This window comes from Neomonachus schauinslandi, chromosome 12 (assembly GCF_002201575.2).
Source record: "Neomonachus schauinslandi chromosome 12, ASM220157v2, whole genome shotgun sequence".
In the NCBI taxonomy this organism is placed as follows: domain Eukaryota; kingdom Metazoa; phylum Chordata; class Mammalia; order Carnivora; family Phocidae; genus Neomonachus; species Neomonachus schauinslandi.
Window position 1 is genome coordinate 30,903,972 of NC_058414.1, and position 23,524 is coordinate 30,927,495.

The 23,524-nt window shown below is 38.3% G+C and overlaps 1 protein-coding gene across 6 annotated transcripts in view; it reads left to right on the forward strand.

Annotated features, from left to right (window-relative positions):
- The first annotated feature begins 6,706 nt into the window (after window positions 1–6,706).
- Window positions 6,707–23,524, forward strand: part of RUNDC3B (RUN domain containing 3B) — a 126,301-nt gene continuing 109,483 nt past the window's right edge. For all 6 annotated transcript variants that reach the window (XM_021689686.1, XM_044920062.1, XM_044920064.1 and 3 more), the window contains exon 1: window positions 6,707–6,825. In XM_021689686.1, coding sequence (XP_021545361.1) covers window positions 6,707–6,825 — 119 coding nt within the window. The remainder of the gene's footprint in view (window positions 6,826–23,524) is intronic.

Sequence of the window (23,524 nt, forward strand, 5' to 3'; positions counted from 1 at the left end):
TGGGGCTGAAAGCAGCGCTCTTCATTAAAGTGCTGTGTAACATTGCTATGACCTTGTCTAAGACAATCAAGAAAACTAGAGTCAATGGAGTGGCTCTTCCTCAGCTTACTGCCAGCTAATGAGGACCAACAATGTGATATGCCTGCCCAGTTCCAACTGTATTAAGAAAAACCTAGAGACTAGAATAAGGGAGAAGATAGCCCCACCACATCCTCTTTACAACAGATCACTTCTGGAATGATCTCTTTCTAGAAATGCACGTTGGGGTACCAGTGATACTACATCTTTGAGAAATTGTGCCCAAACATCAATGTATACTTTGTCCATGCTCTAAAGTTCTCAAAGTAGCTACATTTATTATCTCACTGATCCTCAATATAAATCTATAATGTACCATTATCCCCATATGACAGGTGAGAAAACTGAGGTCCAGAGAGGATAATAGACTAGCTAGGACGTGGAGCTTCCAGAATTTAAATATAAGCTTTTTGGTTCCAGGATTGGCTTTTTTTTTTCTTACTATACTATGAATTGAACTGTAATAAGTCCAGAGGCAGGGGGCCAAGATTGAGGATTCTGGAAGCCATATTCCAGAAGGAGCTTTTGAAGAAACTAGAGATGTTTGGCCTGAAAGAGAGATGCTTTAAGAGGGTATGTGGTAGCTGTTGTCAAATATTTGAAACCCATTATACGGATGAGGGAGGAGACTTCTTTATAACTCCAGAGGGCAGAACTAGGACTAATTGATTGAAATTATGATGTACCCAGATGGTTAATACAAAACAGTCTCAAAGAGTGACAAGTGTTGAGTGCAAAACTGTGTCCAGATAGCTCAACAAAGTAAAGACCCAGAGCAACAGAGAACCAGCCTGGTTGCCTGAAGTTGGTCGGAGGCAGGGTCATCATCAGCACAAGTGTCTGCAGCTGGATTTTCACCCGTTTTTGTGGGCCAGCTGTCAGGCCAAAGCACCAGTCCTGCTCAGTTTTGATTCTGTTCCCTGTGATTTCCTGACCTGGGGTCTTGTCCTGGAGGGGAACCCTGGTGGGTCAGTTTGGAAAGTTCATAGTTCAGAGCTGACTGCAGGCCCCTCCCACTCCCTGACTGGATTTGGACAAAACTTCTCCTAGTACCTGCACAGTTCTCCATAGGCCTGCAAACGTTCCCACCTTTTGGCTATTTGGGATTTTCCTGTTCTAGGTCTGTAGATGCCCTGTAGCGTCCCTCTGCTTTCTCACAGCTGCTGAGAGCACCCAGGGCTTGCTGCTCTGTTGGTGGTTTATCCCAACCTCTTTGCATTTGGGGTTCATGGGAATATCTCATCAGTGAGTTTTGTGGTAAATGTTGTCCACAGCTGGGTTTCTTGGTCCTTAGTAGCTCTGTTTATGTGTGGGACTTCAAAAAGATCCAAAGCCTTTGCTGACCCATCACCACCATCCTGCCAGAATTCTCAGGTCTGCCACTGTTACTTCAAGCTCCTTCTTCAGCTCTCTGGCTAGGTAGCTGCTGATTTAATTATGTTCAGTTGTCTCTTAGAAACGAGCATCAGGGGGCGCCTGGGTGGCTCAGCTGTTAAGCGTCTGCCTTTGGCTCAAGTCATGATCCCAGGGTCCTCGGATCGAGCCCCCGCATCGGGCTCCCTGCTCAGCAGGAAGCCTGCTTCTCCCTCTACCACTCCCCCTGCTTGTGTTCTTGCTCTCACTGTCTCTCTCTGTCAAATAAATAAATAAATCTTAAAAAAAAAAAAGAAAGAAAGAAACGAGCATCAGCATATAATAATACACACTTCTGTGAAGGGGCTTGGAGTTACAAAATAAATTAAGCTCTGCTAAAACATAACTTAAAAAAGGAACTCAAGAAGATTTAAAAACAAATATAGACTATTTTTTTTCACAGTGAGTTATGGTCCTGGGTGGGTAAGTAATACCATTTATTCACATTTTTGCATTCTTCACCCCAGTAGAGAACAATTCTCACAGTTGGATGTCTGACTCAGTAATCTGTCGGTTTTGCCTGACTAAAGTCACATCACTGATTGATGCCAAATCTCGCTCATTTAAAGGTTCATTTTTCTTTTGGCTGTTGGCAAATGCAACACTGATTATGGGTTATTAGCACCCACCCCCTCAGATTTCTAATGTGCTGGGAGAGGCGCTGGGAGCGCTTGCCTGCATGCCAATTACAGCGGCCGCAACAGCCCTCTGCCGCACCTTTCTATTCTGAGCCCCAGCACACCTGCCAGTATGTCTGACTGTAGCGAGGATGTGTTTATTCAGGTCCTTCGTAGGGAGATTAAAAGAAAAAAGGGATCCTTTCCAATCTCCATCTCATTGCCAGCTCTGCACCTCCACGCTGAGAAAAATGGTGATATTTTGTGACAACATTTGGTTCTTTTTAACTTGTCTATTTATTCACTTGTTCGTTTGCTCTTTTATTGTATTCATCCAATAAATATTTTTGAGGACTGGCTCGTGAGGCAAATGAAAACAGTTCAGAGACCACAGAAGGATGAGACTGAGACTCATAAGCCATGTGGAAAGTAGTCTCTGCTTTTTTGCAGGAAGTCCTCAGCAGGATGTGGAAACCCTGAGACAATTGTGGCAGCCACACCTTACTGTCGGGCCCTTCCTCTGATGTTGTCTGAGGAGAAGAAAGAACTGGTCTGCCACTGGCCAGTTCTGCCAAAGGACTTTAAGTTTTTCACTCACTGTCTTCCACTTTGGGATGGCCCCTCATCCCCTCAACACGCTCCGGCCTTGAACTGTGCCTCCATCCATATCAAGGCTTTATGAGAATGAAACGTGGCTGATCCTCGCTGCACGGCTGAGGCCTCCACAGGAGTGCCCTGGAAGCGTGGAGTCCATGTTCCCGGGCCACCCCGTCAAGTTTTCTCTGAGTTCTTGCTTCCATGCCTGACTGGGCCCATCGGTCTCCACTATTACCCAGGGTATTTGTTTGTGAGGGCTGTTTTTCCGACTTCCATGGTCCCCCTGTACTCCTTGGCTCCTGGCCCCCTCCCTCCATCTTCAAATCCAGCAGTGAGTGTCTTCTCTCCTCTCTAACCTCTGCTTTTGTTTTCACATGCCCTTCTCTCACTTTGTGGACTTTTAAAAAATATTGTGCCTTCAAATTTATCCATCTTTTCTGTCTGGGCATGCTTAGAAAGGCTACTTCTTTGCGATTAAAATAAATAATGGTTTGGTAATCTCTCTTGCTTATAGCATTTTAGAACTGAGGCTATTTAGATGTGAGGATATGTTACCGTTGTAATACTGTCTTTCTTGATGGGGAGAAAGAGGAGATTGGGAAAATGGTGAATAAATATGGCCTGCGCATTCAGTTCTACAGCATTCTTATAATTTAAATTAGGCATCTACTATTTTTATTATTTTTCTTGGGAGTCTTTTTACATCTCTAAATAACCTTTGTTCAAATGCTCAGATAAATGAAATAAAGAACTGCCACTGGTGCCAGAAAAAGTGGAAAAAGTAGTGTGAAAACTCATGTGGCTTTATAATAGTATTATGCTTTGTAGTGAATATAATTTCCAGATTTGTCTTCTAGAGAAAGAAGGAGACCCTGGACATATTGCTCAGGACAATTAAGAAAAACCGTTATCAAATAAGGCCCCCATGTGGCAGCTTAATGACTCACTGTACATACAAAAAAATGGCCTTTCTTAATGAGAAATCTTTTTCAGCAAATACCTGTGTCAACTGAATCCCCTGAAAAGTAGCATTTGAAAACTCTATTACCTAATCATCTAAGATGAAGTTTTACTAAGTCTTCAGTCATAAATATAAATTTATAGCACAAACAACATGAAAATATACCTGAGTGTGCCTGGGTGGCTCAGTCGGTTAAGCGTCAGCTTTTGGCTCAGGTCATGATCCCAGGGTTCTGGGATCAAGGCCCAGTCCGGCTCCCTGCTGGGCGGGCAGTCTGCTTCTCCCTCTCCCTCTGCCCCTCCCCCTGATTGTGCTCTCCCTCTCTCACATTCTCTCTCTCAACTAAATAAACAAAATCTTGGGGCACCTGGGTGGCTTAGTCTTTAAGCGTCTGCCTTCAGCTCAGGTCATGATCCCAGGATCCTGGGATCAAGCCCCCATCAGGCTCCCTGATCGTGGGAAGCCTGCTTCTCCTCCCTCTGCCCCTCCTTGTGTTCCTGCTCTCCCTGTGTCTCTGTCAAATAAATAAATAAAAATCTTTAAAAAATAAAAAAAAAACCAAAATCTTAAAAAAATGTACTTGAGACTAGAAAGCCAATTTTGAGAATAATGACACCTTACTCTTCTGTATTTGACATGACCATTGGTTTTGTCTCTTTTTTTAAAGACTTTATTTATTTATTCATGAGAGACAGAGAGGGATGCAGAGGGAGAAGCAAGCTCAACGCAGGACTGAATCCCAAGACCCTGGGATCACGACCTGAGCCAAACGTAGATGCTTAACCTACTAAGCCACCCAGGCACCCTCGGTTTTGTCTTCTTGGTAAGTATGAAGGATGTGTGTCTTCTCTCTCCCATGGGACAAACCCGCATAGGTGTCTAGGAATTTTCTTGGTAATTGATGGCTTTCCACTCTTTTCCTTATGCAGTTTTCATCTGTGTTTAAACCACAAAAATTTCAATTTGAGTCGTATTTGTCATTGCCAGTGCAAATACTTTACAGAGACTGCCTTTGTAGCTAGTGCATCTGTTTCCTGATGGCTACTTCTGAATTCAAACTGTTGGTGTAGCAAGAGGAAACAAGTTAATTGGAGCTTCTAGAACAGCAACTCTCCTTAAAGGGTCCATGTTACCATGTAGAAGACAAGAGATGTTTGGAAACAAGTGCGCCGACATAGAAAACCCTCCTGCTTTTATTATTGTGAAAGAGAAAGTTTAAAGTCTAAGTTATTTTCTCTAATTTTAATGTGTTAATGTTTATTGCAGTTAGTTGAGACAATTATTTTTTTCTCCACACAGATCTTTATTCTACCATGATTAGACTTAGTAGCTGAAAGGGGCTGTTTTTGCCATAATGATTTTAAGAGATTTAAAATTTTTTACAAACTCAAATATTAGTCATCTACAGCTTTATTATACAAAATTATTTTTTAAGCGTTCAACATAGAGCAACAGTCCCTCCTTTGTATAATATACACTAAATACAAGGATATCTATACTAAACTGTATGTTCTATAACGATCTTCTTTGACAGAAGCTTCAAAACCAGAGGTGGAATAAGGATTTTGGAACTACCAAAATTGTAAAATTACAGTAAAATAATGCTAAATGTAACTTCAAGTTACAGTTAACGAACATTTACTGAGAACCTGTTGTATGCGGGGTACCATGCTAGGCTCCACAGGGACAGTAGTTAGGGGTTTCACTCTGAAATCCGAGCACAGGGAGATAGACGGCCACTTAGGTGAGTGCGGGAGAAGGCGGCAGAGGCTAGGACCTTCCTGCTGGTAAGGCCGGAGGGTGAAGAAGCGTTGCAAAGTGGGCGCTAGATTCCAAACACGCGCGACCAGGGCGGCACTCTTCTCCGGGAGCAGCCCAGAGAAGCCAAGGCCCAAACTGCCCCTAGACTCACTCACTGTTCCTCACCCAGTTCCGGGGTCTCTGCCTAGGCCAGGAGAAGGGTGCACAACAGCACCGCGCTCGTTCTCACGTGGGCGGTCAGTCCTGTCTGCAGGACGTGCTGGGGCTAAGGTAGGAGCAACGTGGCGTGGACGGTCAAGAAATCCCACCATCAGACGCCCAAGGGGGATATTCTACAGGCAGTTTCCCTCCCCCGGCTATTTGTGGCTGTTTTCCAGACCAGAGGGAGTTAGGACAAAAGGAACCCTGCTCCTTTCCTGGGAGCCAAGTCCTGGGTCTGTTGCGAGCGCCAGGCTGCTGCTTCTTTGGGTCTGTGGACCTGAGAATAGGCTTCCGGCGTAAAAAAGATCAGCCGCTAAAGCTAGAGATCCCAGCGGTTAAAGCTGGGCTCCCGGCAACGATCAGCATTCCTCCCGGAGCTCTCCGGCGCCAGGCATCCCACAATCCCCGTGCAAACTGCAGCGCTGCTCCGCTGCGTACCGGCTGCTTGCGGCACGCGGGCTGCGAGCGCGAGCCCGGCGTCTTGACAGCTGCCCACGCGCCGGGGCGGTGCTCGAGCACGTTACTTTAAAGAGCCACGCGGCCGGCCCCGCCCCTCGCTTGCCACGATTGGCTCCAGGTGGACTGCGTTGGCCTGATAGGTGCAGGGAGGGCGGGGCTGCGCACGCGAGGCCCGTGGCCTCACCGCAGCAGTCGCGCCTGGGGCGCGAGTGGCGGCCGAAGGCAGGTGGTAGGGCGTGCGGGCCGGCGGGCACGCGCGCGTGCTGGCAGCCGAGGTCCCTCGGGAAGCAGCGGAGCGCCCGACACCGCCCTGCACGCGCCACCCTGCGGTCGGCGGCGCGCGCGAGGGCGGGGGAGGTGCGTGCGTGTGTGCGCGTGAGTGTGTGTGAGTGTGTGTCTGTGTGTGTGTGTGTGTGTGGAGCTTGGGTGCGGAGCGCGAGCCGTCAGTGCCCCGGTACGAGTTCCCCCGCGGTCTTCCACACCCTCCGTCGGTCCCCGCTCCTTGCCCCACGACCCTCCAGTGCCCCCACGGTCGCAAAACGAGCGAGAGCATTGGGGAGCAGGTGTGGGGGGCGGGAGGGGTCGCAGCAGACAAAAGGGGCGCGGAGGTCAGCCCGCCATGGCCTCCCGGAGCCTGGGGGGCCTGAGCGGGAGCCGCGGCGGGGGCGGCGGCGGCAAGAAGAGCCTGAGCGCCCGCAATGCTGCGGTGGAGAGGAGGAACCTCATCACGGTGTGCAGGTACGGCGCGGCTCGCAGCGAGGGGAGGGGGCCGCCGGCGCCGAGGGCTGAGGATTGAGGGCGTGAGCCACTGGGGGTCCCGCAGACTGGGGGGCCGTGGCCCCAGGCTCTGCAGCACCGGGCGTGTCCGCGGGCGCGAGCGCCCTGAGAGGGGCCCGGGTCTGGGCACCGCGAGGCCCCTGACTTTCCGACAGTTTCAGAGATGAGCGAGGATAAGGCTTGGGGCGGGGCTGGGGGAGGATTTGTTTTGAATGTGTCTTCCAGTGTCAGAGTAAGAGGAGGACAAGAAGGAAAAGCTCTTTCATTTAGTGCTCATTAAGCTGTCAGCCAGCTTTTGGTAAAGTCGTTACTGTGTTGCTTCAAAATCGGAATGCATTTTGTTTTTGTTTTGGCTTGTTTACGCATATATTCAGTTATTTCACTCCACCAGTATTGAGTGTCTACTACAAGCCTACCGTGTGTGTGTGTGTGTGTGTGTGTTCTCTCCACTTTTAAATTGCAGAGCTAGTGCAGTTTCTGCAGTTGTTATAAAGAGTGGGACTTGTGGAGGATACCTAGTCTTCGTGTCAATGTTTTATTCCAAGTCTGCCTTTCCTTAAAGAGTTTCTAATTATAAATGTAGTATTCCTTTACTCTAGGAAATATGGAAACATAAAGGGAATAATTAGTATCTGTATTCAGAAATAACTGATTTTTCACCAAACACCTCAGCAGCAACCATCGGTAATCCTCTAAGAATTAAGAAATGATGACACCTTTTCCATTTCTGTGTATTTCTTCTTGTGTAAAAATGTGTCAAGCGTCTGTCGCAGCACACAGATATTTATGCTAGGACTTATATTCAATAACTTTGAGGGACTTTTTTTTTTTTTTTAAACCTGGACCATTACAGATGTTTGCCTAAATAGCAGGAAGACCTGCCTCACTAACTGTATGGCACTTTGAGCTGTAAACAGTAAAATAATGTGGACTTGGTTTAATTTACCACTTGTGCTGTCTAGGATGCAACCTTTTGAGGAAGACAGGTATTAAATTTTTTTAAATCCAGGAAAATCTTCCTTTTTTAAGTTAGGAAAACAGAACAATAATCAAAGCTGATTTCTTTTACATATATTAAAGATTATTATTTTATTTTTTTAACAGATCATCTCAGGCAGGATCCAGCATTCTTGGGGTAATATATTTCATAAAAGCTCCCTCACAGTTAAACTTCACAGGACAGTTTTTTTCTCAATTGTCTTTTTAATTTTTTTTTTAAATGATTCTTCACACTATAGCATCTGATGCTCAGCAAATATTTATTGAATGAATAATTTCAGTGGTGGGTACTCTTGCTTCTCCATTTTTGTCCTGGCTGATTTTAGGTTACTTGATGTTCACCTGTTCCCTCATCTGAGGCAGGCCAGAAGAAGGGATTTGTATCTCAATCTTATTTAAATAACATTTTAAGTTATGTTTAAGAAATTTCAGTCATATCACACTGATTTGTGTGGACAGCTGTCCCGGGCTTGCTGTATTTTCATTAATTTTATTTGCATAATTATTGTTTTCTATTGCAAAATGAATATAAGTGCTGACCTCAGGTATAATTTACACATAAATTTAGTGTTGTAGCTAAAATAAATTTCAATTTCTGGCTTAGATTTCAACTTGTGTATTTATGTGGATTTACTACAAAGGCTGTTCTTCATGTATGAAGAGTTGATGGTTTATATAAATTATCATCCATCTCAATAGTAATGGGATCTGTTTGATAGGCTTTGTCTAAAAGGCTTTTACTTTTTGGGAAAAAAGTCATTCTAGGCCATTTGTATGTTTTAAGTCGCTCTGCCTGAACAAATCAGTATTTATGCATTTATGTTTCTTTGCCTTTCAAGAGTTACCAAATTGTGGTATCTTACCCTTGTCTCTTAATGAATTCATTTTTTAATTTTATATATCAAGTTAGAGGTGATTTGATATTTAAGTTGTGAAGAAGTTGGTTTAGAGTTTGAGTTCTAAGTTTACTTTGTCCTTAACGAGTTCTGTGTTCTTTAAGAAGCCATGCAAACATCTCATTACCTAGTTTTCACATCTGTAAAATCATCTTAGCCTACATCATTAGTATCCTTCAATAACAGCCCTAAAACTAATAATAGACTTCAAATAAAATGTGTTGATATTTTCTTTTGAATTTCCCCAAATATGAGCAGGGTAATAGTAGACATATGTTTAATGGTAGCTAGATGAGGTATGTGCCTTTTTCTCTCTAAAGAAAAACATTTTGAACTTTGTCTCCCATTTTATGTTTCCCTACTGATGCTCTAGAAAACTTGTGAACAGTTTACCAAAGTAAATCAAAACAAAATAACCCCCCAACCACCTCATATCATTCTACTGTATCTATGATATTTATACGATAATGCTTTTCTTTACCCCTTACACAATTTAGGCATATTCTCAGCTTAGTTTGAAAGCCTTATTATGTAACTAAGCAATTCTTTAGGTTTGAAGCCTTGTACAAGAACAGTATTGTTATGGTGTGGAACTTTTGAAGTGGGTTGCTGGGTTAGGTAAGATAGTCAGGACCTGAATTGAATTTAATTTCAATCCATTGTGATTATGTATGTAATTCTTTCATCTCTTGTTTTTGTTCTGTTGAACATTTATGTATTGTAGCCTTAAAAATACTTGTATGGTACTTAGTAAGTACTATTTTATCATGCTTTTTTACAGATTGTGGTGGAGAGAAAGTAGGTCATTTGAGGCCTCTAAATATTCCACATTCAACTCCAAAATATTCATGGACTGATTTTGGCTCTTTGTACCAACTAGTATTTTCCCTGCATATTCTTTACCATTTAGAATTTTGAAAAATTAATTTTTAAAGTCCTGCAGGCTTTTTTAAATCTCTCTTTTTCATCCATAGAAAATCAGGTACATTAGTCATTTTTTCTGTCATTTTTAAGCTCCACATTTTATTGAAAAACTTACATATTCTTTTGATTTTACTTCTGTTGACAAAGAGAATTAAAATGGTAGGTCAACATTGCTTTATGTTGAATATTGACCAATATTTCTGTAGGTCAACATTGCTTTATGAGAAAGTTATTAAAGTATATAGTTTATATATGCATAATCAGATTTTAATATAACATTTGTTAAATTTTTACATCAATTTCTTAAGAGAAACTCCTCACACAGTCATAATTTTCCTGGCTTGTGGATAGAAAGGATTAACAAGAGCCACTTAAGGAGAAAGTGTGATGAGTGGAGACAAATGATGGTTTTCTAAATTAAAGTACTTCTAATAAGATGTACATAGTTATTCTTGGTTTTCTGTAGGTGAAGATATTATTTCATAATTTGAATGTTATTTCAAGTAACAATAGGGCCTTATTTTTCCAGTGTAGTCAGGGAATGAGGTGCTTCTATTTTCCATGTTATTAATGTTTGAGTTAAGCTTAAAATTCTCCCATCAACTATAGTGCTCTACTCAGCGTTAGTTGTGGAGTGCAATCTTCTGTATAACTGAAGCCTATGATTTAAGTGTTTAAGCCACAATAAATATTAATATTTAAAACATTTTGGGTGAATCACTTTTAAAAATGGATTACACATTTCTCTACCTTCTTTAAAAAGACTCTCTAAAGAATAATAGAATCTTTATTGAGGACTTCACTCTGAATCTGGTTCTGTGAATATGTCCTATGCAGTGGCTGCCCTTGAGGACTCTTGAGATGCATAGAGCTTTTTGCGACATGACCCCAGAAGATTGTGTGTTTAAAGTTTTTTGTCTGCTTTTGCATTCTACTGTTGCTTCCCACCAAGTTATCTGTATTTCTTACAACTCTGCCTGTTTCTAGCAGCTCTTTCCTTTGTGCTTCCTATCCTCACGTGCTTACTACAATTGGCTGTGAACTAGGAAAGCAGATAAGTAAATTTATCATGTGTTTAAAAAAAAAAAAAGGCATCCAGAGACCTCGGGTAAGTAAGTGGGCTTTAGCACTCTGAACTTAACATTTTAGTTGATGAATAATCAGAAAAAATGTCTCTTCCTATGTTTGAACTTGGTGGGTGAACTGCAGATTCGTAAAATGTTAGTATGATTGGCAATATGATCCTTTAAAGAACTTCAAATTGAGTGACTTACTTTCCTTGTTACTATTTGCTTGAGTATGCCTCATGAGACTGTTCATACCTTGGCTACAGTGATTATATTTTTAGCTAAAGCTCTTTTAATCATGCTGGGTGTGGCAGAACTTTGGGTTTGGTCTTTGATCAACATTTTCAGTTGCATTCTTTTGGAGCAGGTTCAGTATCATTTCTAAGGATTGTTAAGAGCTCTGATAGTAGGTATTCATGACGGAGGTAGCATGATCATCTTTTCAGCTATTAGTCCTGGATAAGCTTCTCAGCATTTATAAAAGGTCATTATCTCTTCCCCTAGCTAAAATGGATTCATACTCAACTTAGGGAAAATAGCTGTCCTCCACACATGTAACTTCCCTGCTTATCTTTTAAAGATTTTATTTATTTGAGAGAGAGCACACGAGAAGGGGGAGGGTCAGAGGGAGAAGCAGATTCCCTGACTCCATCCCGGGACTGCAGGATCATGACCTGAGCTGAAGGCAGTAGCTTAACCAACTGAGCCACCCATGCGCCCCTTCCCTGCTTATCTTAACTTCACTGCTGATTGATAAATGTCAGAAGCTCAGATGAAAGATGGGATATTCAAGGCGGAATATGTGATGCTTATCCACTCATGTATTCAGTCTTACAAGTTTAGGAGATATATATCTGAGCTGGTCCAAATCATCACAAAGCAGCTGGGTATGTAGACAGCATTGCTTCACACACTCCTATCACCAGTTGCTTTTTCACATTTGTGCCTTGGTAAGTTTCCATCAGCCTATATTGTGTGTCATCAGAAGAAACCGTCACAGAAGGTCTTCTTGAAGTTGTTGTCAAGGACATTGTTTATCATGTCAAAAAGTGTCTTCTTTTTGTGAAGATTTCTATGAGAAATAGCTGTCTTATTTTAGTGCCAAGAATTGTATCTCTAGGCAGTTGGACTGGACACAAATGTGTAACTGACAACTTCTTTTTTCTTATACAGCTTTAGAAATTTTAGTGTTAAATTTGTGGCCAAGCTCTAAAAGATACATAGAACATGGGAGTAATGCATTTAGCATTATTCTTAGCTCTACTTTGCTTCCATATTTTTCATATAAATTATTATTGATTTATAATCTGCATACAGAAAGTGCACATGGCATAAGTGTACAGGTCGGTGAATTTTTGTGAAGAGGACACTACATTGTAACTAACACTCAGGTCAAGAAAAAGAACATTACCCTTCATGTATTTAAATATTCTGAAGTTTTTCTCAAAGTGTTTGTAGTTGGGAATATACATATACATCCCTTTTTAAACTTATTCTTTTATATTTTTATATTGTAACATTAAATTTTATTATTTTCTTTTTTTGCTGATATATAGACATAAAATCAACCTTTTAAAATATTTGTCTTGTAGTAATCTTACCAGATTTACTTATTAATTCTAACAGATCTTCTGCAGTTTTTTATTTTTTTAAACTCTGAATACAGTCATATCATCCACTTATTTAAAACTTCATGCCTTTGTTTTCTTGTGTTACTGCACTGGCTAGGACCAGAGTATTGCAGAAAACATTTTACCATGACTATGGACTCCGAGAAACAAACTGAGGGTTTTAGAGGGGAGGGGGTGATGGGATGGGGTAGCCCAGTGATGGGTATTAAGGAGGGCACATATTGCATGGAGCACTGGGTGTTATGTGAAAACAATAAATCATGGATCACTGCATCGAAAACTAATGCTGTACTATATGGGGACTAACATAACATATTAATATAAAATTAAAAAAAAAAAATTTACCATGAGGTAGATGTTTGCAATCAAATATTTTTTCTGTCTAACAAAATAAACATAATTTATCTCCCTTTTTTTTTTTGTTTATGTAGTGATTAATATTGATTGACTTTTGAAGGTTAAACTACTCTGGAATAAAAACAGTTGTAGTGTATTATCTTTTTTTACATATCTTTGCATTCAATGAGTTAATATTCCATTTGGGATTTTCACATATATGTTCATGGAAGAGATTTATCTGTAATTGTTCTTTTTTTTTTTTTTTTTTTAAAGATTTTACCTATTTATTTGACAAAGAGAGGCACAGTGAGAGAGGGAACACAAGCAGGGGGAGTGGGAGAGGGAGAAGCAGGCTCTCCACTGAGCAGAGAGCCCGACGCCGGGCTCGATCCCAGCACTCTGGGATCATGACCCGAGCCGAAGGCAGACACTCAACGACTGAGCCACCCAGGCGCCCCGTAATTGTTCTTTCTTACAGTGTCCTTGTTTAGTTTTGTCATAAAGATTATCTGACCTTATAAAGCAAGTTGGGAAATACTCTTCAGTAGAAGAATTTGTATAACATTAGATTATTTCCTTCTTAAACTTTTGAAAGAATTCACCAGGGAAGAAATCTGAACTGCTAATTGTCTTTGTGGGAAGTCTTTTAGTAACAGATTCAATTTATTTAACAGACACTGTACAATTCAGATTTCCTGTTTCTTCTCGAATGAGGCTTCAGTGAGTTTTTCATGTATATTACCAATCTTATTCTTAAGATCTTTCAAATATCCTCTTAATATCTTTTTATTGTTTAAAAAAGCTATAGTAATTTTCCATTTTCTTTCCTGATATTGCTAATCTCTGTTTTTTTCCATTTTTTTTCTGGCCAGGAGTTTATGAATTTTATGTGTCTTTTCAAAAGTCAGCTTTTGGCTTTGTTAATTTTCTCTGCCATACATTTATTTCTTAACTCATTGGTTTTTTTTATTATTTCTTTGACTTTAAGTTCCTGTTCTTTTTCTAACTTCTTGAGATGGGAATTTAGATCATCGTTCTTCAGCCTTTCTTCTTTTCTAATATATGCCTTTTAAATCTACAGATGCCCCTGTTTGGCATTATTTTGGGATTTGAAGTGTTATATCTTTATTATTAATTAGTTTAAAATGTTTTCTAATTTCTGTTGGGGATTTCTTTGACTCATGGGTTATTTAAAAATTTATTTAACTTTCAAACAGTGGAGGATTTTCTAGTTATTTTTAGATATTGATTTTTAACTTGATTCCACTATACTTACAGAGAACATACTCTGAAAGATTTCAAACTTTTGAAATTTTGTTTATGCTTGCTTTATGATATAGCATATGGTTAATTTTGATAAATATTTCATGTACATTTGAACAATATATATATTCTGTCATTGATTGCATGTTCTATGTTAGTTGTATCTAAGTATGTTAATTGTGTTATTCATATCTTCTTTATCCTTACTAGTTTTTTATATGCCTAGTGTATCTAATTTTAAGAGAGATGTGTTAAAGTCTGTCTCTGAGTGTGTCTTTGTCTATTTCATCCTTTAGTTCTGTCATTTTTGCTTTCAATATTTTGTTGCATTATTACTGGGTGTGTGCAGATTTAGAATTGTGATCTCTTGGGGTGCCTGGGTGGTGCAGTCGGTTAAATATCCTACTCTTCGTTTCAGCTCAGGTCGTGATCTCAGGCTCATGAGATCAAGCCCCGCATCCAGCTGGGCTTCAGATTCTCTCTCCCTCTGCCCCTCCCGCTCATGTTCTCTTTCAAATAAATAAATAAATCTTTAAAAAAGAAAAAGAACCGTGATCCTTCATAGGGGTTGGATTCCTTTGTCACCATGAAATGTCTTTCTTTATCTCTAATACTGTTATTGTCTTAGAGTTTATTTTGTCTGCTATTAATATAGTTAAAACAGCTTTCTTTCAGTTAATGTTTGTATGGTGTATCTTTTTCCATCCTTAACTTTTAATCTTTTTGTTCTTAAATTTAAAGTGTCTCTTGTAGGCAGGATAGAATTGAGTTTGGGGTTTTATCTAATCTTTTATTTAGAGTATTTAGCCCATTTACATTTAATGTTACTGTGTTTGGGTTTATAGCTACCATTTTACTCTTTGTTTTATGTTTACTTTTTTCTCTTTCCTTGCCTTCTTATAAATCAGTATTTTTTATTCCACTATTCCAGTTTTTCTCTCAATGAACTTTAGTCATAAATTTTTTTTCTTGTTCTGTATATATGTTAGATTCCTATCCTTTTGCAGTTACACTTGATTTATCACAGTGTAACATAAATTTAACTCCATCTGCTTCCCCAGTAGTGTTAGAACCATTTATTCATTCTCATCTTGGACATTTTAAGTCTACATATATTTTAAATTCTGCAAGATTCTTTTATTGCTGTATTTTATACTTGATATTCAGGCAATACACATTTGCATTTACCTACATATTTACCCTTGTCGTTGCTCTTCCATCAGATTTGGAAAAATTTTAGCTATTATCTTTTTACACTCCAGTTACATGTGTGTTAAATCTTACCAGGCTCCACTTGACTTATGTTCTTTCTTTTCTGTATCTGCTCTTCTTTATTCTCTCTCTACTTCAGTTTGTATATATTCTATCGACTTCTTTTCCTTTGCATTAATCTTGTCTTCTGTTTCTCATCTGAGTAAATTAAATGAGTTTTTAATTTCAGATGGTTTTAGAATTTTTATTTGATTCTTTTTTAATAGATTCTAATCCTCTTATAAAAATACTATCTTTTTATCTATATCCATCTTTTCCTGTCTTCCCTAGGCCATATTAATCATAGTTACCTTAAAGTTCTTATCACTAATTTAGAATATTTGTATCATCTTAATCTTTTTATTGTGTTTTCTCTCTTCCTCTTTTTGTCATGTAGTCTTATTTTTTGGCATATCTAGATTTTTTTAATTGAATGCCAGATAGTATGTATTAAATTTTTTTCAGCACTTTTGTTGTTCTCTAAGTGCTATTGTACTTACCCTTTTGTCAACCATTATGTCAAAAGTATTCATTAAAACATAACATATAGTAGAAAAAGACCACAGAGGAGTAAACAGGTGGAGTGCACCTATCAATTTGAAGAAAACGTGGTCAAAAGCATACTAGTGCCCATTGCTCATAATACAGGGTAGTGCTCACTTTCTTTACTAATGTTATCTTCCTCGGGAAGATAGAGTGGTAGCTGATCACCTTCATCTAGTCAGGGATGGTGCCGAATCCAGGCTGGTTATCAACCCTGGGAAGTCTTGCTCAGCCTTTCATTTGCCCCTGACCATCCAGGGTTTTCAACCTAGGTTTGGTATATTTTTCAGCACCCTTTCTCTGGTAGTCGTAAACAATTATTTTGTCTTCTGGAACTACCAGATGCTTTATTCTGTTAATCAGAGGCTTTGTGATTAGGATTTTAGTCTTCTGATGACAAGAAGGTGTTTGAGGCCTTCCCAGGTCTCCTTCAAAAGCTTTCCTGGTTTTTCTGTTCCCTGCTAGCAGTCTTCTGTGGGAGTTAGACCCTGCCACACTCAGAATTGGCGGACATTCCTGGGTAAAAGCAACTATAGCAGCCCACTGATTTTTGAGCTTTCCTCTTTCTAGAGTCCTTACCTCTCTAATTCATACTATTTCAGCCACTCTCTCTCTCTGCAGGCTTCAAACATATGATTTCTGTAATTCCTCCCCCTTCTCCCAGTTTTTCTAGCTGTACTCTGTGGGAGCATTGGTCTACCACCATTTACTCCATCCTCCTTAGTCTGTTCCCACATTTTTCATCTTCCCCAGTTTTAATTTATACAGCCAACTGATGGTATTTTATATGCCCTCATAAGCAATCTGAAGTCTTTTCTGGAATAGGTTCTATAAATAAATATAGCACCAATTATGCTGTAATCTAATTATCTTTTTGTCTTTTACTAGAATGTGAATTTCTCAAACACTGGACTCATAGTTTATTCAGCATCTAGTTTATTTCCAGCATTTTGTACATAGGAGGCATGTTTATCAAATGAGGTAATTATAACTACTGAAGAATAATAGCAGTGGATGACCATTTCCAAAATAAGGTCGAAGGTTGAATTGAAGAATCATCATCACTTATTTTTTAAAAGTCACCCTAATGATTAATCTCTAATGATATTAGAGTTTTAGTTTGAGTCCTGCATCAGGCTCCTTGCTCAGTGGGGAGCCTGCTTCTCCCTCTGCCTGCTCTACTTGCAGCTCCCCCTGCCTGTGCTCTTTTTTTGTGTTTAACATATGAGGAAAATAATTTATGTCATGCATGCAGAATAGGCTTTTTGGAGGAAAAATATTAGATGAGCATTTATGACTAGTAATGAAAATTCTTTAATTGAAGCAATTTCTGTTTCAGTCAGATTTATTTTATAGTTAAGCCTAACATTGCTAGAGTTCAAACCCAAATATATCTGATTTCAAAACCTATTCTTTCTCCTTATGTGCTTCCTTCAGTGTCTGTGGCTACATATGAACTGGTTCTAAATCACGTGTGGGTATATGTGTTTGTATTTGAGCCATAGAATCAGAAAATGGGAACCTTCATTTTCTTAGCATTTCTGGTGTTCATAAACCATGATTGCTACCTATTAAGTCCTTTAGAAAATCAGTTTACATACAGACACTTGAAATTCTTGCCTCCTTTTTTTTTTTTAAAAGATTTTATTTATTTATTTGACAGAGAGAGACACAGCGAGAGAGGGAACACAAACGGGGAGTGAGAGAGGGAGAAGCAGGCTCCCCGCAGAGCAGGGAGCCCGATGCGGGACTTGATCCCAGGACCCTGGGATCATGACCTGAGCTGAAGTCAGTCGCTTAACCAACTGAGCCACCCAGGCGCCCTCTTGCCTCTTTTTCTGTGCTTAGATGTTATTCAGTGAAATGCTGATGCTCTAAAAAGAAAGAGGATATGTGCTAACATTTAGTAATTTTTGTGTAAGTTAAAAATTAAATACTTTATATATGCTATCTCTTTTAATCTTCACAATAATTTGGTAATTGATTACTGAGGAAACTGAGGTTCAGAGAGGTTAAGTGTCTTGACAGGAATGGATAACAGCAGAGCCAGGTGTGAATCCAAGGCCTTCTGATATTAAAGCCCCAGTTCTTCCTATTGCTGTATTGCTGCTGTGAATATCTAGTTTACTAGATAGTTTACCAATGTTAAAATATGTTACTTGAATATTTTCGTCTGTTATTGGATAAAGAGCATTTGGATTCCAGAAGGATATGTGGTCCAAGGGTATAAAGTATTCTTTATTAAAATGATTTTAATTGGGAGTTCTTTCATATAAGAGATTTAATGAGTTAATTTATGTTAAGATGGGAAGTCTTCTTGGTTTGATAGCTTTCTAATTTTAGATGTTTATTTTTATTTTTTTGGAAAATTTTGTCTTAGCCTTTTTTTTTAAGATAGTGCATCTAATGTTATTTTTCATGTTGGGCAGTCTGTTGTCATCTATCTGCTTATATAGCAATACAAGATGTTAATTGTGTAGTATTTCATCCTTAAAGTACTTAGGTTAACAATTCTCTTTAAAAGAAATTTGTCAACATATAGTACATTATTAGTTTTTGATGTAGTGTGTTGGCTAACTGAACATAATAAAAATAAATAAATGAATAAATAAAATAGTGCACTTCACAGGTCTTAATTAAAAAAGAAAAATAAAAGAAATTTTGTCAGTACAGGTGGGGAAAATATTTTAAAATATACTTTTCTCTTTTTAATTTTTATATAGGGTAAAAATTTTAAAGATAGTAAATACTAATAAGAGAGAGACTTAGGCTACCATTTCAGAGAAATTGGTTGGGACTTTTTTTTCCTGTGTTCCAATAAAACTTTATTTATAGAAACTGGCAACAGGTTGGATTTGGCCTGTGGTAGTAGTTGCAGACTCTTGCTACAATTACATGTGTAAAGAATTTTTTTCTTATAAAAAGATTAAAATTATAGAAAAATAAAAGTGAAATATACATGATTTTTGGGAATTCTTACTTTCATAATACTTAAAAAAAAAGGCAAATTTCTGATTCTAAAAGATTTTTTGAGTTTCTGGTGTAAAATATAAGAAAGGAAATAATGAATACCCAACTTTTATATCAACATGGCTGGGACTGGGGGAGATTATGCTAAGTGAAATAAGTCAAGCAGAGAAGGTCAATTATCATATGGTTTCACTTATTTGTGGAACATAAGAAATAGCATGGAGGACATTAGGAAAAGGAAGGGAAAAACAAAGGGAGGGAAATTGGAGGGAGAGATGAACCATGAGAGACTATGGACTCTGAGAAAGAAACAGGGTTTTAGAGAGGAGCGGGGAGGGGGGATTGGTTAGCCCGGTGATGGGTATTAAGGAGGGCACGTACTGCATGGAGCACTGGGTGTTACACGAAAACAATGGATCGTGGATCACCACATCAAAAACTAATGATGTATGGTGACTAACATAACATAATAAAATTAAAAAAAAAAAGAGGAAATAAGCTATTATCTACAGTTACTGATATAAATTATATTTAGGTAAATTGTATCTTGTTTCCAGCATCCATGTCCTTTTTGATTATTGATGATGGATATTATATTAATGGCAGAAGATAGTTACCTGCCCCTTTGATAGAGACTACTAGCAGTGATAAACTTATAAGGAATTCTGTAATTTTGGTGTGAAATAGTGGAAAGAATTCTGTCTCAGGATTTGGATGTAATGTTCTACTTAAAAATACAACTTATGAATGACTTTTCTGAAATCCTTTTAGTTTTGAAATGTGATGATTCTAGATGCCTTTATGTACTTTGGTTGTCTTCAGATATAATTCTGTGGTAAAGAGATTTAATGGTATAGGTAAAAAAATCTGTTTTGTGTGAAATTTATGGTTTTTTTGTTTTTTTTAAGAGGGAGAGAGAGTGGCGGGGGGTACAGGGAAGACTGAGGGAAAGGGAGAGAGAGAGAATCCTAAGTAGGCTCCATACCCAGCACAGAGCCCGAAGGTGGGCTCCATCTCACAACCTGAGATCATGACCTGAGCCCAAATTGGGTCAGACGCTCAACTGACTGAGCCACCCAGGCACCCTGAAATTTACGATTTTTGAAGCATGTTTGCTTATTGTAAGGGGATGGGAATATATTTTTTCCTACTCGATCACTCTGCATATATGTAAATATATATGTATGTATTACTAATGCAGAGCCTTAAATATTAAAGGTGGATTTCCACTTTTTAATAGTTTCTTTCCAATAATGTAGAAATTTAACAGAATAATAATTTTTTTATTTTGTTGTCACATTTTTACTTTTTAATTATTTATAGTTAAAATTATGTTACAAATCTATGACATGGGAGGAATTAGTTTAATGTAGTGTAATGAAGATTTTTTAAACACAGTTTTTGTAACTCTCTCATTTTTCTTGGTATGTTGCCAAAGAGAAAAAGGAAGTTAATGCTTTCTTAGGTTTGAAGGTTTTATTCACAATCGTTCTTGTCTATTTCTGACCCAACAAATATTTTCTTTGGGCATTGAAAGTGGAAAAGAGAATCTGTTTAGACAGAGACATTTTAAAAACTGTGCTTAATTATACAACCCTTTTATGAACATTTTTGAATTTTTAATTCTTATGTAAAAGCTGTTACTTAGCCTTGATTTGGTATTTTTAGACATTCATCAAATTGTCATTTCATTATTTTAAAATCACTCCTCTTCAGGAAATAGATGACTAATATTAATGTCATCACTATCAGGAAATAGCTCAGCATCTGTGTGATATTTTTTTAGATGTATTGAAATTCTTTTTACAGGTTTGGTTTTTATAGCACATCTTAGCTAGTTACTGTGTTATGGAGGAAAAGATTCTCATTATTTTGGCATAATGGAACTAGCTACATGATTCTAGAGAAATAAGTGTTGAGTGGGAAGACTTGGCTAGCTAGAAGTAAAACATGGATTCTAAGGAACTAAGTTACCTTCTGAAAGTTTGATTTGTGTTGGTAGAAGGAGAGTAGGATATAAATGATGAAGCAAAGGCAGGAAACGTTCTTTTTTTTTCCTTATCAATCTTGATATAATAGAATATTTAAAATGCTTTCTCACCCTTAAATATCTTCATGCTTGGAAATAACAGAACTTGTGTCTAAAGGTATGCTTTAGGATATTTGGACTTTGTTTTTATTTTTTTTTCAGGTGTTGGATTAAAAGTAATTTAGTACTCTGAGATTTACCATTTTAGGTTTTTGTCATGCAAATTTCTGTAGGAATACAAGCTACTGATAACATGATAAAAAGATGCATGTATTTTATTGACTATTGATTGATGCGTGTATGGCTTTTGGTGCTACAAAAATATATGTATTAATACCCATGGCCTTTCTTCCCATTACAATTTACAGTGTAGATAATTTGTTAGGATTTTGTATTATTCCTGGAGGACATTAGTGACTAAAATCTTATCAGATTGTTACATGTACAAATTCAATACTCAGGGGCACCTGGGTGGCTCAGTCGGTTAAGCGTCTGCCTTCGGCTCAGGTCATGAGCCCAAGATCCAGGAATCGAGTCCCGCATCAGGGTCCCTGCTCAGCAGGGAGCCTGCTTCTCCCTCTGCCTGCTGCTCCCCCAGCTTGCGTGCACTCTCTCTCTCTGTCAAATAAATAAATATCTATTTTAAAAAAAGAAATTGAACATTCAAACCTAGCTCTTTTTGATGAAATAAGTAGTTATTTTTATCTTTAAGTAAAATTTTCACTTCATTTCACTGATGTGCATTCTGATCTTAAATGCCATAATTTTTTAAAGCAATAGATTACTTCTGCCTTGAATGTGATCGTAGAGTCCTACCTAATGAAGATTGGAGGGAAAGATTAAAACATTACAAAGTTTCCTTTTATTTAGGTCAAAAACCAAACTAGGGGTTTTGCTTATTCATTTTAGGAACATTTTTCAATCTCTTACTGAATAAGAACATTATACTTACTTATTCTTATTAAAAGTTTGCTAAGGAATGGCAACATTTCATTTTTCTCCTGTATTGCCAATGAGATGGACATAGGGAACAAAAACAAGTTTTCAAGTCCCTTTTAATCTGGTTTATCTGTTTATCTTCTTTTTGTTTCTGTTCATTTACTCATGCATTACATCTGATATTTATCTAACTTGACTATCTTTTAGGTACCAGAGACCACTTCATCAGTGTTGCTTCTTTCTTAGCTGTTCTTATTTTTTCTTTACATAATGGCTTCCGCCTTTGAGTCCTAGGTGTAGTTATAGATAATACCATGTACTGAACGTTAATCCACCGCTGTCAAAATTACTTGTCCTGACCAAAGAAGACAAAATTATTTGAATAATTATTTTCTCAGTGCTCTCAAGAATATATAATTACTAGTATTCTAGGAGAAATGTTATTTACATACTAAGAATGCCTTAGGTCGTGGTTCTCAAAATGTACTCCTGGACTTTCACCCCTTCAGAGGTCCAAAAGGTCAGAAATTATTTTAACAGTTTTAAGACAGTATTTGCCTTTTATGTTCCCATTCTTTAACAAGTGTGCAGTGTTTTCCAGAGGCTACATGGTGTATAATATTAAAATAGCTTGAATACAGAAACAGATATGAGGATTTATTCTCTTCTGTTCAACACAACATTAAAGATATTTGCAAAGAGGTACAACAATGCTATTCTTGCTAATTTTTTGTTGTTTTGGAAAAGACACATTTTATAAAATACATTATTTATGCTAACATGTAATGAATTATTCTGTTTGTAGTTAATAAATGGGGCAGTCCTCACTTTGCACAGTTCCAATATGTACTATTTCAGTTACTACAATTCAGTTAATACCAGGCCTCTAATAACACAGTTCGAGTTTGACTACCAGGATATATTAACTGTGAGTAATTGCATAAAATAAAATTTTGTTGCTGGCACCTTAGTCTACAAATCACTGTGTTAATAACAAATGCACATCATGATCAGTGACCAGTCACATCACTTCTTTCTAAGTCTGCCTAGCATTGGTCACTGTTCATGTGTTATCAGTCCATGCACAGAAATCAAAACCTGTAGTTGTGTTGCTTCCTTGTGTCTTGGTGATAAACCCACATGATGTTTTACAAAAATGGATAATTGAAAGTGAACTGACCAACAAAGATGAAAACGTGGTGAAGAAACGGAAAGTGCTGACATTGGAAGTGAAATTTGAATTGAACTCAAGTGGAATTATAGAAGAAATAGTTAATCACAAGGGCTCCTCGATGGCACAGTTAAACGTCTTACTCTTGGTTTTGGCTCAGGTTGTGATTTCAGGGTCCTGAGATCGAGCCCCACAGTCTGCTTGAGATTCTCTCTCCCTCTCCCTCTGCCCCTCCCGCTGGTGCTCTCTTTCTCTAATATAAATAAATAAATCTTAAAAAAAAAAAAAAAAAGAAAAGAGTTAATCATGGGAATACTGACACTGCTGCTATTCAAGGGAATTTAGGTATGCAGCCAGAGGAACTTAGTAAAGGTGAATGTATTGATATAAATGAGCAGAGTGGTTATGACAAAAAGGAGGTCCCAGCAGAAGTGGTGCTGGCAAGCCACTTCACATTATGGGGCCTCTCTGAGATTTTCACAATTGAAAGTGCAAAGGATAAAATGTTGGAAACTGGTCCACACTTAGAAAGGAATAATTTGCCACGGCATAGAAAATATGCTCGGTCCATATTTTTAAGTTATACAGTAAGAACGCAAGCACTGTTCAAACTACTGTTGGTAAATTTTTTTTTACAA